Below are 17,195 nucleotides of genomic sequence, written 5' to 3' on the forward strand. Positions count from 1 at the left end.
TATCCTCACTTGTAAATAACAGTAAATTTCTAAGTGAGAAACTGTAAATGTATTATGGTTATTATTATTAATTTTGTCCTCCTTGCCTACTGATTATTTAAACATATTTACAGTATTGTGACTATGGTTTGGTCTCTCATTGTAATGTAAATGTTTCATTCTTCTTTATTTTCTATCTGTTCGTCTCTCGCTGTCTTATAGACACATTGTTAAGTGGTGTGGAGAGACAGAGACCAGGAGCAATGTCTTCAGGAATTGGACCCCAGAATCATCCCTCCTCTTTCCCAGCCCTGCCACGTCCTTCAGGTACACACACACACACACACACACACACACACACACACACACACACACACCATTAAGTATGAGTTTTAACCCTGTTAAAAGTATAATTTTCAGTTGTTATGAATTACGCAGGACACGAGACATGTCCTCATAAACCACTTCAACATAGTATTACCAAGCTCATAACCATTTCATTACACAAATTTCCTCATAAACCACCAAAACCAGCACACACACAATCTTTTACGTGCAGACATCTTCAGCTTAAGCACAAAATACTGTCAGCTCCATTAATGTCAGCTTTGTTAGTGTTAAAACTTTTGGATTTCAATATATATATTGAACTTTCTGTAATGTTTAAAAATGCATTGAGACTCATTAAGCCATACCAGTTTCCTTTTAACTCATCTTCCCTCTTTTGTTCCTTATTTCACAGCCAGTAGCACTTTCAAAAACAGCTTTACTTTAGGTAAGTCCCATAATCGCACACTGCAGACACTTCAGCTGTACCTCAGACCATCTGGCTGCAGTGCTGAGTGAGCCAGCCATGACAGGCAATGAGAAAACGCATTCATTACTGTGCAGATATACTGTTCGCGTAGATATACATGTGAATGTGTCAGAGAGAAAGAAACAGAAAAGAAAAGCACAAGACTATGCAGAATCAAACCCCCATGGAATAATTCTGTTAGCAATAAACCAGTGGTTTACATCATAATCAAATTACCATGCTCGTTTTAATGCAAAATAAACACAAACTGTTCAGAATGTCTGCATGCAGTATTAGAGTTGAAGAGCAAATGATTAGCTCTCCAGTGAAATTAATTATTTTTAAAAAGATTTAAAATACACTCACCTGCCACTTTATTAGGTACACCTGTCCAACTGCTCTTTAACACAAATTTCTAATCAGCCAATCCCATGGCAGCAACTCAATGCATTTAGGCATGTAGACATGGTTAAGAAGATCTGCTGAAGTTCAAACAGAGCATCAGAATGGGGAAGAAAGGTGATTTAAGTGACTTTGAACGTGGCACTTTGAGCGTTGGTACCAGACGGGCTGGTCTGAGTATTTCAGAAACTGCTGATCTACTGGGATTTTCATGCACAACCATCTCTAGGGTTTACAGAGAATGGTCCAAAAAAGTGAAAATGTCTAGTAAGCGGCAGTTCTGTGGGGGCAAATGCATTGTTGATGCCAGAGGTCAGAGGAGAATGGCCAGACTGGTTTGACCTGATAGAAAGGCAACAGTAACTCAAATAACCACTCGTTACAACTAAGATATGCAGAAGAGCATTTCTGAATGCACAACACATCGAACATTGAGGCAGATGGGCTACAGCAGCAGAAGACCACATCGGGTGCCACCCCTGTCAGCTAAGAACAGGAAACTGAGGCTACAATTTACACAGGCTCACCAAAATTGGACAATAGAAGATTGGAAGAATGTTGCCTGGTCTGATGAGTCTCAATTTCTGCTGCGACATTTGGATGGTAGGATCAGAATTTGGCATCAACATGAAAGCATGGATCCATCCTGTATTATATCAAGAGTTCAAGCGGTGGTGGTGGTGTAATGGTGTGGGGGGATATATTCTTGGCACACTTTGGGCCCATTACTACCAATTGAGCATCGTGTCAATGCCACAGACTACCTGAGTATTGTTGCTGACCATATCCATCCCTTCATGACCACAGTGTACCCATCTTCTGATGGTTACTTCCAGCAGGATAACACGCCATGCAAGAAAAGCACAAATCATCTCAGACTGGTTTCTTGAACATGACAATGAGTTCACTGTACTCAAATGGCCTCCACATTCACCAGAACTCAATCCAATAGAGCACCTTTGGGATGTGGTGGAACAGAAGATTTGCATCATGGATGTGAAGCTGACAAATCTGCAGTCACAGCGTGATGCTATCATGTCAATATGGACCAAAATCTCTGAGAAATATTTCCAGTATCTTGTTGAATCTATGCCACAAAGGATCAAGGCAGTTTTGAAGGCAAAAGGGGGTCCAACCTGGTAATAGTAAGGTGTACCTAATAAAGTGGCCGGTGAGTGTATATCTATTTTCACGTTTTCTATTATATTTTAAATCTGCATAAAATCTAATTTCTTTTAGCACTTGTTAAACACTGTTTTCTAAAGACTTTCCCAATTAATCAAATTTGTCTAGTTAACCTAATTAACCCAGTTAAGCCTTTAAATCACACTTTAAGCTGAATACTAGTATCTTGCAAAATTACTAGTAAATATAATGTACTGTCATCATGACAAATACAAATAAATGAGTTACTAGAAATGAGATATTAAAACTTTTATGTTTAAAAATGTTGAAAAAGGTACACTTGAGAACTATTTGAATAAAAATCACAAATTCAGAGGAGGGCTCATATTTTTATTTCTTCAACTGTATATAAGCAAGTGAATCTTAAGTTAAACAAGCCACAAACGCTAAGAAAATCATTTGCAAAACAGCTGAGCTCATCTGTCAGTTCAGTGAGCTTCTGAGATGTTTCTTACTGCAGCGGCCTCACGGAGCGTCTAAATACCAGCAGTGGCATGCTAAAGTCACAGGCTGATAGTGAATGTGTCCTGCACCTGCTACAGGCAGACACTTCAAAGCCCTACATCACAGCTCTGCCAGGTCAAGGAGAGACAATCTGCTCTTTGATATTGAATGTGGCACAGGCTTTAAAGTAAAGTTATATTTAGAAAAATCACTGCTTTGTCTCATGGCTGTGGTCACGCGTAACCTGTTGATGTGGAAGAATGTGTGGAATATATTGCATTATTGATATTAGACTGTAATATTTCTAATAGGGATGCACTGATGTACAGCAGGGAAAATGAGTGTTGAACACGTCAGGTTTTTTCCTGGGAATAATATTTCTAAAGGAGCTGTTGACATGGGATTGAACCCGATTTTAATAAAAACCCAAACAATACAAACAATAAATCAGAAAAATTAGTTATGTGTAATAACAATTAAATGAAACAAGGAGAATACCTTAACATTCAATATTTTGATGATGGCAGCTTAAAGACGCCTTTCATATGGAGAATGATCTCGCATGAATTGCTCAGGTGTGAGTTTTTCACAGACTTCAACAGTGTGTAAAAATCTTGATGGTTCTGTGGGTCTCGTCTATTAAATCTGATATTTATTTTGTATTCTCTATTGGATTCAAGTCAGGTGATTGGCTTGGCCATTCTACAGCTTGATTTTCTTTCTCTGAAAGCATTTGAGTATTGCCTTGGCTACGTTTTGGATTATTGGTCTTGCTAAAATGTCCACTCTGGTTTCATCTTCATCGTCCTGCTAATGTAGATGTTGGATTGAAGCAGCTGATATTAATTTACAATGACGAAAGGCAGAGGGTTGCTGAAGAACTACTGAGAGATTTCAGGCTTTCACTGCCTTTCTACACCTCCCTTTCTTCATGTGATCAATACTTTTTCTTTATGTCATTTCGTTTTATTACGCATAACTTATTTTGTAAACTAATTAGATTTGTTTTCTTTGCATTTATGGATTTCTTTTTTTGTTACCAACATCCGAGGAAAAATTCAAGTCAACAGCAACTTTGGAAATATGTTTTCTGAAAAAAATGGTTATAATACTTATTTTCAATACTTATTTTCCCCACTGTATTTGCTGTTGATATTTTTTTGGCTGAGACTGGATTGCTTTAAAGCTATCACCACATTGGGAATAATATGAAAAAGGCGAATATGGTGGTTTATTATGAACTGAATATTACAATGATTTTCTCAGCACAAAAAAAGAAAAATAATCTGTATAAAATATGAAACATCGTGTGTCTAATATGTCAGATGTGCTCTAAAGTACTATTTAGTTTAGGTTAATAACAAAAAAAAAAACGCGACTGCATTTTAATGAGCCAATATTTTTCTAGAGCTGGAAGATTTATAACTGAAGAGGTTTATAATATAGTAGTGGCTTTGGTTTATTAAATAAATATGTCAGATAAATGCAGGGTGTCCACTGGGTCTTAAAAAGTCTTAAATTTAAACTTTTAAACGTAATGAAAATTAAAATATACTAAATATACTATAAAATAGACTTATACTAAAGTTTAAAATATACTGAAATATTGTGTTTTAGGTCTTTAATAATATTAAATGAGTCTTAATTTTTCTATGTCCATGTAAAGCTACCCAATTGGGACAACATCCATCCAATCAACAACAATCCACCAAAAAAAACATATAACTCTATTTACGTACATGGTTAAATTATATTGCTTACAATAAAATTTGTTTAAAAGCTCTCTGTGCATTTATAGACCATATATGGTGAGGACAGATGTGCATACATTTAGTTTATTATAATTTTTAAAGGTTGTCCAACAGAAAAGTTATGTTGAAGAAAATGTGTATGTATATAACTAGGGTTTGCTTGTTTTGACACATTATTTAAAATATGTGTCTAAGGCATAGGCCTCAAACTCAATTGCTGGAAGGCTGCAGATCTGCACAGTTTTGCTCTAACCCTAATCAAACACAGCTAATCAAACTAATCAAGTTGTTCAAACTACAAGACACTATTAAGCAGGTGTGAGTTGGAGGTGGTTGGAGCTAAACTATGCAGAGCTGCTCCCCTCCAGTAATTGAGTTTGAGACCATTGGTCTAAGTAATAAGTAATTGGATTTTTTACATTTTTAAGTAAAAATCCTTGGCCTTCAGGTCTGTATAAGTCTAAAATTCCATTCATAATGGTCTTTAAAATTCTTACATTTTAGGTGGAGAAACCTGGAACAACCCTGCAAAGTTACCGTTGTTAAAAGAAATATTGAATAGCAAAAATCACACTTGAAGATACTCACGTTGTATTTTATTTATCTTAACATGCTCCTCTCTTAAATCGTTAGAAAGATTAATGTTAAATGGATGCAATCTATGTTGTTTAGTAAAATATATGTTCAGTAAAACTAATTTAAAGGAGAAAAAATTAGCTAGTACTGTATAGTATAGTATGCAATTGATCAAGATCAACGGTATCGGCTGAGGTTTTTTGTTGTTGTTGTTGTTGACATTGTTATTGGTATTGGCCACAAAAAAAGTCCTGTCAATGCATCCCTTATTTCTTTAAATGACGAGTAACGAAGATAGATCGCACACAGTAATTTATTAGATAAACAGCGGGAGAAAAAAGCTTTCGTCAGTGTAATAATTCTTTGACTCTTGATGCTTGTGTAAATCAAATCGAATCGCTTTTATTGTCACATCACCAGCAGTGTGTGTGCTGTGATGAGTGAATAGCACCTTTCACTTATCAAACACCTTCAGTTTAGTTCCTGATTCATCAGGGGTTGCCATGGTGGAATGAACCGCCAATTACTCTGGCATATGTTTTACATAGCAAATGCCCTTCCATTCTCAACCCAGCACTGGGAAACACCCATTCTCATTCACACACACACTTAGAGACGGGGAAAACGTACAAACTCTACACAGAAATGCCTCCTGGCCCAGGAGGGACTCAAACCAGCAACCTTCTTGCTGTGAGGCGACTAACCACTGAGCCACCATGCAAAATACATTGATGTACTTTACAGACGATATACACTTAAATACAGTGTGTACATATATAGACAATAAATATGTAAAAATACACACATTTCACACACATATAGACGCTCACATACTCAGTCATTTTAGGTGTTCACAATCACTTGAGTCACAGATGTTGTTCAGTCTCATTGAAATGAAAAGGTTATACATTGGAAAGAAAGAAGAGGGGGGAAATCCCTTATTTTAAACATGAGTATTATAATGAAATATTAATATCTTAGTGATCTATATACTGTTACGCAGGTTTGACTATCTTAAGTCATATTAAACATTGGCATGTGATGTTTCAGTGTTATGGACATGCAGGAGACTACTTGTCTTGTTGAGGTGAGGAGTGCAGTAACGTTTCTGAAGTGACTGAACAGGCAGAAAAATCCTATCAACTTACATCAAAGGAGGCACATGTGCCACAGCTAGATACAAGAATATCTGCAGAGGCCCCTTAGGGGATAAGGGGATGGGAAAAATGAGATTGGAGAAAATATGAAATTGGAGGTCTCAGAAAACTTTTGCACTCTCTGAGAAACTTTACATTTGTACCCAAAGTATTTCTTTTCCTTCATAAAAGTAATGTTTTCCCTCATAAAGCAGTGGGTTTTCCTGTAAAAGAAAGTTTGCATACTCTCGCTAAAGTATTGTTTCTCTTAGAAAACCTTACTAAAGTTTTGCACTTTGCCAAGAAAGTTTGTTCTCTAGTTAAAGTATTCCACTTCCCCCGGTCCAAAGAATGTTAACATCTCTTGCAAAAGTGTTGCGTTCCCCCCTCAAAATCTTTTTACACTTTCTCACACGAAAGTTTCTCTCACCCTGAGAAAGTTTGCATTCCCTCGCAAATTATTGCATTTCATTAAGAAAGTTTTATTTTCTCTTACCGAAGTATTGCGTTCACACAAGAAACTTAGCACCCTCTCTCAAAAGCTTTACATTTTGACCAAAAATGTTCTTTAAAAATGTTGTTTTCCCCATAAGTTACCAAAAAGTGTTTTTTAGTAAAATTACAATGTTTTTACCTAAGAAATTTTGCGTTCTTCTGTAAAATTAAAGCTTCTTCATCCCAAGAAAGTTTACATTCAATAATTCATTCATTTATTATCTTTTAGGCTTAGTCCCTTTATTAATCCAGGGTCACCACAGCGGAATGAACCACCAACTTATCCAGCATGTTTTTACGCAGCGGATGCCCATCCAGCTGCAACCCATATCTGGGAAACATCCACACACACTTATATACTATGGACAGCTTAGCCTACCCAACTCACCTGTACCGCATGTCTTTGGACTGTGGGGAAACCGGAGCACCTGGAGGAAACCCACACGAACGCAGGGAGAACATGCAAACTCCACACAGAAATGCCAACTGACTCAATCGAGGCTCAAACCAGCGACCTTTTTGCTTTGAAGCGACAGCACTACCTACTGAGCCACTGCGTCAACCGAAAGTTGACATTCTTTAGTGTAAATATTTTTGTTTCTCCATTCTCCAATAAACTTTGAAATTTCTTGTAAAAGTATTGAATTTCCCTGAGTAAATGTGCGTTTTCTCGTAGACATATTACATTTTCTCTTGAGAAAGTTTGGGTTCCCTCACAAATGTATTGCATTTACTCAAAAAACAACCACATTCCCCAGAAGAACTTTGCATTCAATAATTGTTTTCTCCCATCTCATACACTGTAAAGCCCAACAGTCAACTTTATCAAATGAAATGAGTGTAGTTAACTCAAAATTGACTGAAAGTTAATTCTGTAATTCTACTTATTTGAAAAGAGTTTTAAACTCAGTGTTGAAGGTAACGAGTTAATTAAATATCTCTTTACTTCAACTTAAATGGAGTAAGTTCACAGTATTCATAGATTTTTTTTCAACTCGAATGGTTTGTTGCAATTGGTTTCCTTAAACAGTTTGAGTTGCCTTACTGAGTTTTACAGTGCTCAGTTGGTTTAAGTTCTCTTCATTTATTGGGTTTTACTGAGCTCAAATTGCTTCGTTTACTCAAATGGATTAAGCTCACAGTACTCATTAGGATTAGTTTTTTAACTTAAATGGTTAGTTGCAATCGGTTTCCTTAAATGGTTTGAGTTACCTTAACATATTGGGTTTTACAGTGTAGTATTTCGCTCACAAACAAAGTTTTGTTACGTTTCTCAGAGGAATGTAAACGTTTTGCACTAGAAAGCGAAACTACCCCCTCAATCACTCACTTTCCTTTGGCTTATTCCCTGCTTTATTAAGGATCGCCACAGCAGAATGAACAGCTAAACAGAAAGAGAACCTACTGAAATACGATGTTAGCTACCAACTTATAAATTCACCATTAACACGACCCTTTAGGGGATTAATAAAGATCACTGAGATTTGGAGGGGATGCTGTTTTGACTTGAGCCAGTAAGCAGCTGCCTAGCAACCAACAAGAATACCCTAGTAACCACTGAGCAACACTAAGAATATCTTAGGAACAGCAAACCAACAGCCTGGCATCACTCATGCATTGCCTCCAATAGTATCTGGATGCAGCCTAGATGATGCAAGCTGAGACTGCATATCTCAGGGATGCACTCAATATCTCAGACATGATGTACTCAATGGAGCTAGTGGCGTCACTGTGAGGGGTGGGGTTAGGTGAGAACATTAAAAAGCATTGGATTGCACTGCACCAGATTTGCACCCCTCTCATTGCCTCAGCTAGTTCTAACACATACTATTTCAACATATATTTCACTAATATAATGAACAACAACACAAACGCATTTAAAGAAGGCTTTTCTGATTGTTTTAGGTCGCACTCTTTCAACTGGGGGCGGGGCTCCATTCAGAGCCTTCCCTAAATCGATGAGTTTGGATTTCGGGGGGTTAAGCCACGCCCACAACGCTCTCAGTTCTGCTGCTCCGGCCCCTGCCACTCAGGACAAGTATGCAGCCTTATCACAGCTCGATAAAGTGTTCTCGGACAGCACACCTGTCACAGGTAAGGATATATGAATGGCTGTGCCTATTCTTATAAAATTATAGTTCATAAAAACCATAACAAACGAAAAGTCAAGCAATATAAGACACACACAGCACAGCGTCAACAGTCCTTCTATCCCTCTGTAGCCATTACAACAGCTCCCTCTGATGGACCTCCTCAGTACAGCACCCTCTTTGGTAACCGACTGTCCTCCAATTCCACCCCTGCAAGGTAAAGGTTTAAATATCATCACGAGTCTAAATTAATTAGTAGAAAGTTATCCTCCAACCACGCTACTGTTAAGATGTTTGCTAAGGGTGTCTGGATTCATTTTTTTCCTCAATGTTCTTCAATCAGTCAACATTACATTATTTTATGTCGTTTTCAGCTCCCCAGGAGTTCCAGAGGCCACATCTGGATCTCAGACATTTACAAGTGAGCGATTCCAAGCATTATTCTGTAATTTAAGGGCTCACGTATTGAAAGAAAGATAACAGAAAGATTTACAATCATTATACATTATCATTATACTTCAAACTAATAGGTTTCACCTAGTTGTCAGCAAAACATTTTTAATCACTTAAAACATAACGATATTTAGTATGATTACTTAAACAGTTAAATATTTGAAACAGAAATTTACTCACTATTTACTGGCTCTCAAACTCTCTTTTGCTGAACACGAAAGAAGATATCTTGAAAAAAGCGGAAAACCTGTAACCATTGACTTTCACAGTATTTGTTTTTCCTACTATGGAAGACAATGGTTACAGGATTCCAGCATTTTAAAAAAGATCTTCTTTTGTGTTCAGTATAATTAAGAAACTCTTAAACGTCTGAAAAGAGTAAAGGGTGATTAAATGATTTTCATTTTTGGGTGAACTATTCCTTTTAGTACAGGTCTTAAATATGCTTCATTTTTCACATAAAAATATATTTTACACTGAATGACTATGGAAAATTCATTCATTTTCCTTCGGCTTAGTCCCTGATTATCAGGGGTCGCCACAGCGGATTGAACTGCCAACTATTTCGGCATATGTTTTTAAGCAGCGGATGCGCTACTAGCTGCAACCTAGTACTGGGAAACACCCATTCACACACACACATACACTCAAACACTACGGCCAATTTAGTTCACCCAATTGTTCCACCTATAGCGCATGTCTTTGGACTGTGGGGGAAACCGGAGAACCCAGAGGAAACCCACACGAACACGGGGAGAACATGCAAACTCCACACAGAAATGCCAACTGACCCAGCTGGGACTTAAACCAGCGACCATCTTGCTGTGAGGCAACAGTTGTAACCACTGAGCCACTACAATGGAGAATTGTTTCACACATTCTTTGGAGATTTTAGACAGTTTATTTAGATTTTATATATTTTCTATATTTACAAAATGGCTTTGGTTCATTTCATTAGATGTGAACCCCAAAATGAGATGTTTCGTCTTTGACCCATTGTTATCGTTTTTCAATAAACGGGCCTTCTTTTGTGTGTGAACAAGTAATAATAGATTTAAAGACACATATCTAAAATGATCTACATTCCCAGTGTTTTTCAAACAGAACTTAAGCTGTTTTTATAGTTTGGGTGTGACACACAACATCTGGACGATCTTACAGCCTGACCTCAGGAAATCCCTGGGATGAAAACATGTGTAAAATTACAATAATTAAGTCAAAACGGGGAATAGATCCAAAGAACAATTTGTGCTAATGAGAGACCTTCTGCAGTGTGCGACACATAACACACTTTCTTCTCTTTCTGATTCAGATTTCCCAAACCCCTTCAATTCCACAGCCAGTTGTGCTCAGCCTGTTCTTTCTCCTAGTAACCCCTTCAAAAGCACAACCTCAGGTACAAGTTTTCTGGTATCACTTTATTTTGATGGATTTGTTGAATTTAAGTTACATGCCAACTAATTCTCAATAGATTATAAGTAGACTGTTAGGTTGGGGTTATTGTTAGTGTAAGTTGACATGTACTTGCAAAGTTTTTTATATAGTCAGTTAAATGCCTGTTGAAGGAGCAGTATCAACAGATATTAAGCATACAGTCTACTAACACTCAAATGAGAAATATATAAATAATTGCAGTAAAGTTTAATGCTAGTTTTTGGAAAGTGATGTTATCAGAAAGAAAAATGTGTTGGGATCTGTTTTAATATTATATAAGCTTTTTTTCTTCAACAGACTGAAGTCTTAATAGTGTACTGCATGATATATGTGTGATTTCTTCATCTCAGATTTAGTAAGTTTTATATTTACTATTGATACGTATGGATATTTCCCACTGAAATTCCATGCAGACAAGGGTCAGACTCAGCATTAATCTGACTGCTGGACACAAGCCCATAGTTGTGTATCGTGAAGGATACATTTTTTTACAATGCTATAAATCTGACAGATCGTGCTTGGCTTAAAAGGAACTTAATCCATAAAGCAATGAATCTGATAATTGGATATGCCGATGTTCCCGTGCGGAACTATTGCAAGGCCTTACGTTTAATAAATCACACAGAAATGCTTACTCCCATAAATGCTGTAAGCCTAGTGGTAGATCTCGAAGCCAACGCAAACAGTGATGTCACCTGGTAAAACTCCAACGCAAAGAGAGTGGTTTGTTGAATTTATTGTTGGCTGAAGACCAGGTGTCAGAGGAAATAATACTTTGTCTAGCGTACTGACCGTAGTGTCTAGAACACAGAGATCAATACAAATGTCGAACATACAATCTGTCCTTTATGTCTAATGCAAAACTCAAAAAAATCTGTCACAAAACACCTGTTTGAATGTATATAAAGAGTGCAGATGGAGTATAGATGGACAGATAGATAGATAGACATGGATGGGAGGATGGATGGATCAATAGACAAACAAATGAGGGATGTATGGATGGACAGATGGATCAATAGACAAATGGATAGATGGACAGATGAGTAGAAAGACAGATATTTGGATGAACAGATAGATAGATAGATAGATAGATAGATAGATAGATAGATAGATAGATAGATAGATAGATAGATAGATAGATAGATAGATAGATAGATAGATAGATAGATAGATAGATAGATAGATAGACATTAATGGATGGATTGATCGGTAGGCAAACGGATGGATGCACAGATGAGTAGATAGATAGGTGGATAGAGGTATGGATGGATGGATGGATGAGTGGATGGATGGATCAATAGACAAATGGATGGATGCATGGATGAATAAACTGATGGACAGATGGATCAATAGATGGATGGATGGATCAATAGAAAAGCAGATGGATGGAGAGATGAGTGGATGGACTGATCAATAGGCAAATTTATGGATGGACACATGAGTGAATGGATGGATCAATAGACGGATGGATGGCTGGATGGACAGATGAGAGGAATGATGGATCAATAAACAAATTAATTGATGGATGCGATGAAAGGACAGATTGATCAATAGACAAATGATGGACAGATGAGTAGACAGACAGATATTTGGATGGACTTATAGATAGATGGATCAATAGATAAACAGATGGATAAACAGATGGATTGATCAGTAGACAAATGGATGGATGGACAAATGAGTAGATAAGTGGATAGAGGTATGGATGGATGGAGAAATGGGTTGGTCATTAGATAAACAGATAGATGCACAGATGAGTGGATGGATGGATCAATAGATGGATGGATGGATGAGTGGATGGATGGATCAATAGACAAACGGATGGATGGATCATTAGACAAACGTACATACGGACGGATGGATCAATATACAAACAGATGGATAAACAGATGAGATCAATGGATAAACAGCTGGATGGATGGATCAATCAGTAGACAAATGAATGGATGGACAGATGAGTAGAAAGATAAGTGGATAAACGTATGGATGGATAGATCAATAGATAAACAGATGGATGGACAGATGAGTGGATAGATTGATCAATAGACAAACGGATGGATGGACAGATGAGTGAATGGATCAATAGATGGATGGATGGATGGGATGGACGGACAGATGGACGCATGGATCAATAGACAAATAGATGGATGGATAGATAGACAGATAGATAGATAGATAGATAGATAGATAGATAGATAGATAGATAGATAGATAGATAGATAGATAGATAGATAGATAGATAGATAGATAGATAGATAGATAGATAGATAGATAGATTGATAGACAAATGGATGGATGGACAGATGAGTAGATTGGTGGATGGATGTATAGATGAATGGATCAATAGATTAACAGATGGATGGATGGACAAATGAGTGGATGGATTGATCAATATACAAACGGATGGCTGGATGGATGGATGGATGGATGGATGGATGGACAGATGAGTGGATGGATGCATCAACAGACAAATGGATGGATTGATGTACGGATGGACAGATGGATCAATAAATGGATGGATGGATCAATAGACAAACTGAGGATGGACGGATAGACAAAAGAGTGGATGGGCGGACGGTGTTTGTAATGTTTTTTTATGTTTTGATGACGTTGCTGTTTTTGATGTTTGTTTGTTTGTTTGTGATTGACAGATGATGCCTCCTCCTCCTCAGCTGTTTTTCCTCAGTCTGTCTGTTTTCCTGCACCCACCGCCACCCAAAGTGCTTTTTCACATCAACAGTCTAATAACCAGGAAGCGAATGGTGAGTATAGCAAGCTTAACTCTTCAAATCTGCTTAATGGCTGTGAAACTCTCCTTCTTATAATAGTCCACTAATCAATTAAAACAACCAGTCAGGAAGTAGAGCTTAAGAAGAGACACTGCAGAGCGAAAACTCAAGATGACCGAGGAGAGAAGCCAATTTGCTGATCTGAACTGTGTGCTATTTTTACCCTCTTGGCTTGTTTTGAAGGTTTCAGCTCATTTCCTGCTCCGGAGTCCATCCCTAAAGTCCCACGACCAATGTCTGTCAATCCTTTTACTGTAAGTATGATCCGCTTTCAATGCTAAGAGTCAATACAACAGGTGTAGTAGATAAACCTGTATATCGTAAATCACTGAGCGTCCTTAGTTAGCTTGACCTAAATGACTGACTTGAGTGCCTTACACAGTGCTGAGTCCCAACTCATTATATGTTTATCTGGATTATGTAATCAGATTATATTTAATTATAATGCTTGTAATTAGATTAGGTGTTATCTCTTGAAATACCATATTTTCCTAAATATAAGTGTTGCTTTATCATATGAAACTTTCTATGACTTATATTCCAAAGTGACTTATTTAATGTGATTAACTTTAAGCAAATCAAGTGTAAAGCATGTACACATTTGGATTGGTGCCTGCCGAATATGAGATGTATTTGTTTTTGTTCCACTAGATTCAGTTGCTTTTAATAAAATCTTTTAGGCTTGAGGTTTATAATGAATACCTTTATATATTTGTTGGTTTTATACTTGTATTTGTCATTCCCTTTTGTGTTGTGAATACATTTATATTTAAAGGATTTGTCATGCCATGAAGGGAGGCTGAATGCTCCATTTTGAAAATTTCTACATATTTTTGACATAATGCGCTATTCAGAAATAAAACTAGAAATACTTACTGGTTACACGATTGCGCACGTGATATGCACAAAAGGGCAATACTTTTTATAGAATTCATTGATTCACTTAATTCTTATTTTTCTCTACCTAAAAAACAATAGCTTTTTTTGACTAAGCATTTTTATTTGGCTTTTTTTTATTTGGTAACCTACCCAGCACTGGCCTTATATTTCTGTAGCACATGTTTCTTGGTGTATGTGTGTGTGGGTTGGGACATTTAACATGCTGCTGACACTTTTTTCAGTGGAACATTTAAGAAGATTTTTAGCTATAACTGGTCCTTGGTGATTCATAAAAATGCAACTTAACTGCTACTCGCTACTCCAGGGGTGCGTTTCTGAAAACCATCGTTAGTCAACTAAGGTCGCAAGTTCCGTCGATACAAACATAATTTGTTGATTTGGTGTGTGCCAAATACGTCGTTCCACTGAACATTCGCAAACTTGTACGCTTGTAACTACACCTCTCAAGCTGTAGTTACAAGCATAGTTCCTGGCTGTGTTCTATTCTCAGTTATCCCCCTTTGCCCTATTCATTTAGAACGTTCCAACATTTAAACTTGGAATGGTTAAAAGAAAAAAACATTAAAGTCATCTCTCTTAGGTGTAATTTGCTTTCAACGTATTTTTACAGTTTAGTTTTAGCGATCTTCATATTGGAAATTGCGTTCCCTTCGTAGTGCACTTTTCAAAACATTTATGCCATTTTGAACACAGCCGTGGCTCATGACAAAAGCTATCTAGGTAACCTGTTATTTAAAAGCGGAATTTATGTTAGGTCTCCAAACTTGTGAAAACAAAAATATATAGCATACGTTAATGCTTTTTATTTATAGTTGGTTATTTATCAAGTATATGTACTGTTTATATAAATAAATAAACAATATCCTACTTATTAATAATAATTATTATTCTTATTATTAAAGTATGATTTTTTTCATTTCATAAGAAGTATAAAATTGTATTTTTAAATAAAAAGCCTCATTATTTATGTGATTTATATATTAGAATACGTGTTAGCTTTTGTTAGTAAGTTTATTTTTTTAGAATATTCTCTATAATATTTGTAAAGGAAACATTGGCCCTATATGTTCCATTTACATATATTTCAATTTGCAATGCATTTTTATACCAAAACTAATGTTGGATTTTTTTTATTTTATTACTTTTTTAATTATACATATGGGGTTCTTCTCTAAAGAAATTGTTACTATATCTCATTTAGAGCGTCATTATGGGAGTTTTACGTTATAACTAAAGTGGTTCAAACGACGGATCTGCAACAGAGAACCTATGGGTTTTGGGAAACACTTGTCACAACATTGTTCTTTTCCCAAATCATGCAGCAGACTGAGATAATTCAGCCGCGAGTTACGTCATTGAAACACCTGATTAGCTATTTTCGGCTTACTTTAGTTCAAACTATACAAACTACGCATCTATTTTGACTTTACTTTTAGGCTATATGTAGAAACAAACACCTGTTTCATGAGAAATCAGTCTTCATGTGAACTCGTACAGTGTCTATCGGTGCTCTAAATCTGCTGCTTTCAGACTGTTGAATGACTTTTTTCTCGCCTAGACTGATGTGTGATTATGCCATCACAATGGTATGAGCAAATGGATGTTGATTATTTTAATTATTAACATTAGTATTTAAAATACAAATCAGAGTGAACTTTTTGTCAAATTCAAAATGACCCCCCATACATCTTGTTTTGACATCTTTTAGGGGGATCAAGTCTTAATAAGGGGGGTCAATCTCGTCCCAAACCACCCTGTAATTCGCACCCTGCGTAAGACCCAATTTGATTGGTCAATTTTAGATAAACAACAAGTGCATCAAATAAATGTAATTTATCACATGTGTGCGATACATACAGTACATCACATGTACTATTATCTCGATAAAAATAAGTTTGTGATATATTGCGCAGCCCTACTTGCCTTGTTTACTTTTTGTTTACTAGGCTACCAATACTATAGTCAGCTGTTCTGGACAACTTGATGGAAATGCATCTAATTTACATTTTTTTTGTGAACTTTCATGAATTTTCTTCACGTTAGGATGGAAACCCAGCTATTGAGATCTAATGAAACAAAACGATTAGTGCGAGCAAAAAAATGAATACTACAGACAACATATTACCTTTAATTCACAGCCGTTTCTTCAACACACCAATCATTCACCTCATAAGTCCTCAACTTATGTCACAGGTATTAATTTTGTTTCACCTGTATATATTTCTTGGACTCAAATACTTGTTGACTTGCCTTCTATGAATCACCAAAGATAGCTAGAAGAAAAATTCACTACATAAATGACGACCAGCTAATTTTTGGCCTGAACCTTAATGCTTCTAAAGTATTTTCCTTGATTTCTCACAGGGGAATGTTTACCCAACCAGAGGAGCATCACTGAACCCTTTTATCTGATCCTGAACCACCTCGACCACAGAGAAAGAAGAGAGCCAGTGTTTACTTTGCCATACCTACAGAAAACATCCAAAACTTCTGCGTGTGTATGTGTCTTCATGTACGTTTAAAAGCGTGTGTGTGTATGTATGTTAGCCAGTATTGTAACCATTTGTATATGCTTTGTTGTATGTGTGCGTGAGTGTGTGTTCATACATGCCCTTTTCTACCAAATGCTATAGTAAATCAAGCTCTGTGTGTGTGTGTGTGTTTGTGTGGGTTTCGCCTAAAATCTGAGTTATTTTTTCTGATGACAGGAGAACTCTGGATGAAAGGTGCTTATGAGAGCCATTAACACTGCACACACACAAGCT

General features: G+C 36.7%; 1 protein-coding gene across 2 annotated transcripts in view; it reads left to right on the top strand.

Annotated features, from left to right (window-relative positions):
* Positions 1-17,195, top strand: part of agfg2 (ArfGAP with FG repeats 2) — a 30,767-nt gene that overhangs the window by 12,840 nt on the left and 732 nt on the right. The window contains exons 6-14 of one of the 2 annotated variants that reach the window (XM_056461197.1): positions 202-306; positions 722-754; positions 8,670-8,858; positions 8,987-9,071; positions 9,229-9,275; positions 10,620-10,703; positions 13,393-13,503; positions 13,714-13,784; positions 16,795-17,195. The exon at positions 16,795-17,195 is cut by the window's right edge and continues 732 nt beyond it. In XM_056461197.1, the coding sequence (XP_056317172.1) occupies positions 202-306; positions 722-754; positions 8,670-8,858; positions 8,987-9,071; positions 9,229-9,275; positions 10,620-10,703; positions 13,393-13,503; positions 13,714-13,784; positions 16,795-16,842 (773 nt within the window). In that variant the 3' untranslated portion in view covers positions 16,843-17,195. The remainder of the gene's footprint in view (positions 1-201; positions 307-721; positions 755-8,669; positions 8,859-8,986; positions 9,072-9,228; positions 9,276-10,619; positions 10,704-13,392; positions 13,504-13,713; positions 13,785-16,794) is intronic. The other variant, XM_056461198.1, reaches the window with a different exon arrangement.

This window comes from Danio aesculapii, chromosome 7 (genome assembly GCF_903798145.1).
Source record: "Danio aesculapii chromosome 7, fDanAes4.1, whole genome shotgun sequence".
NCBI lineage: Eukaryota > Metazoa > Chordata > Actinopteri > Cypriniformes > Danionidae > Danio > Danio aesculapii.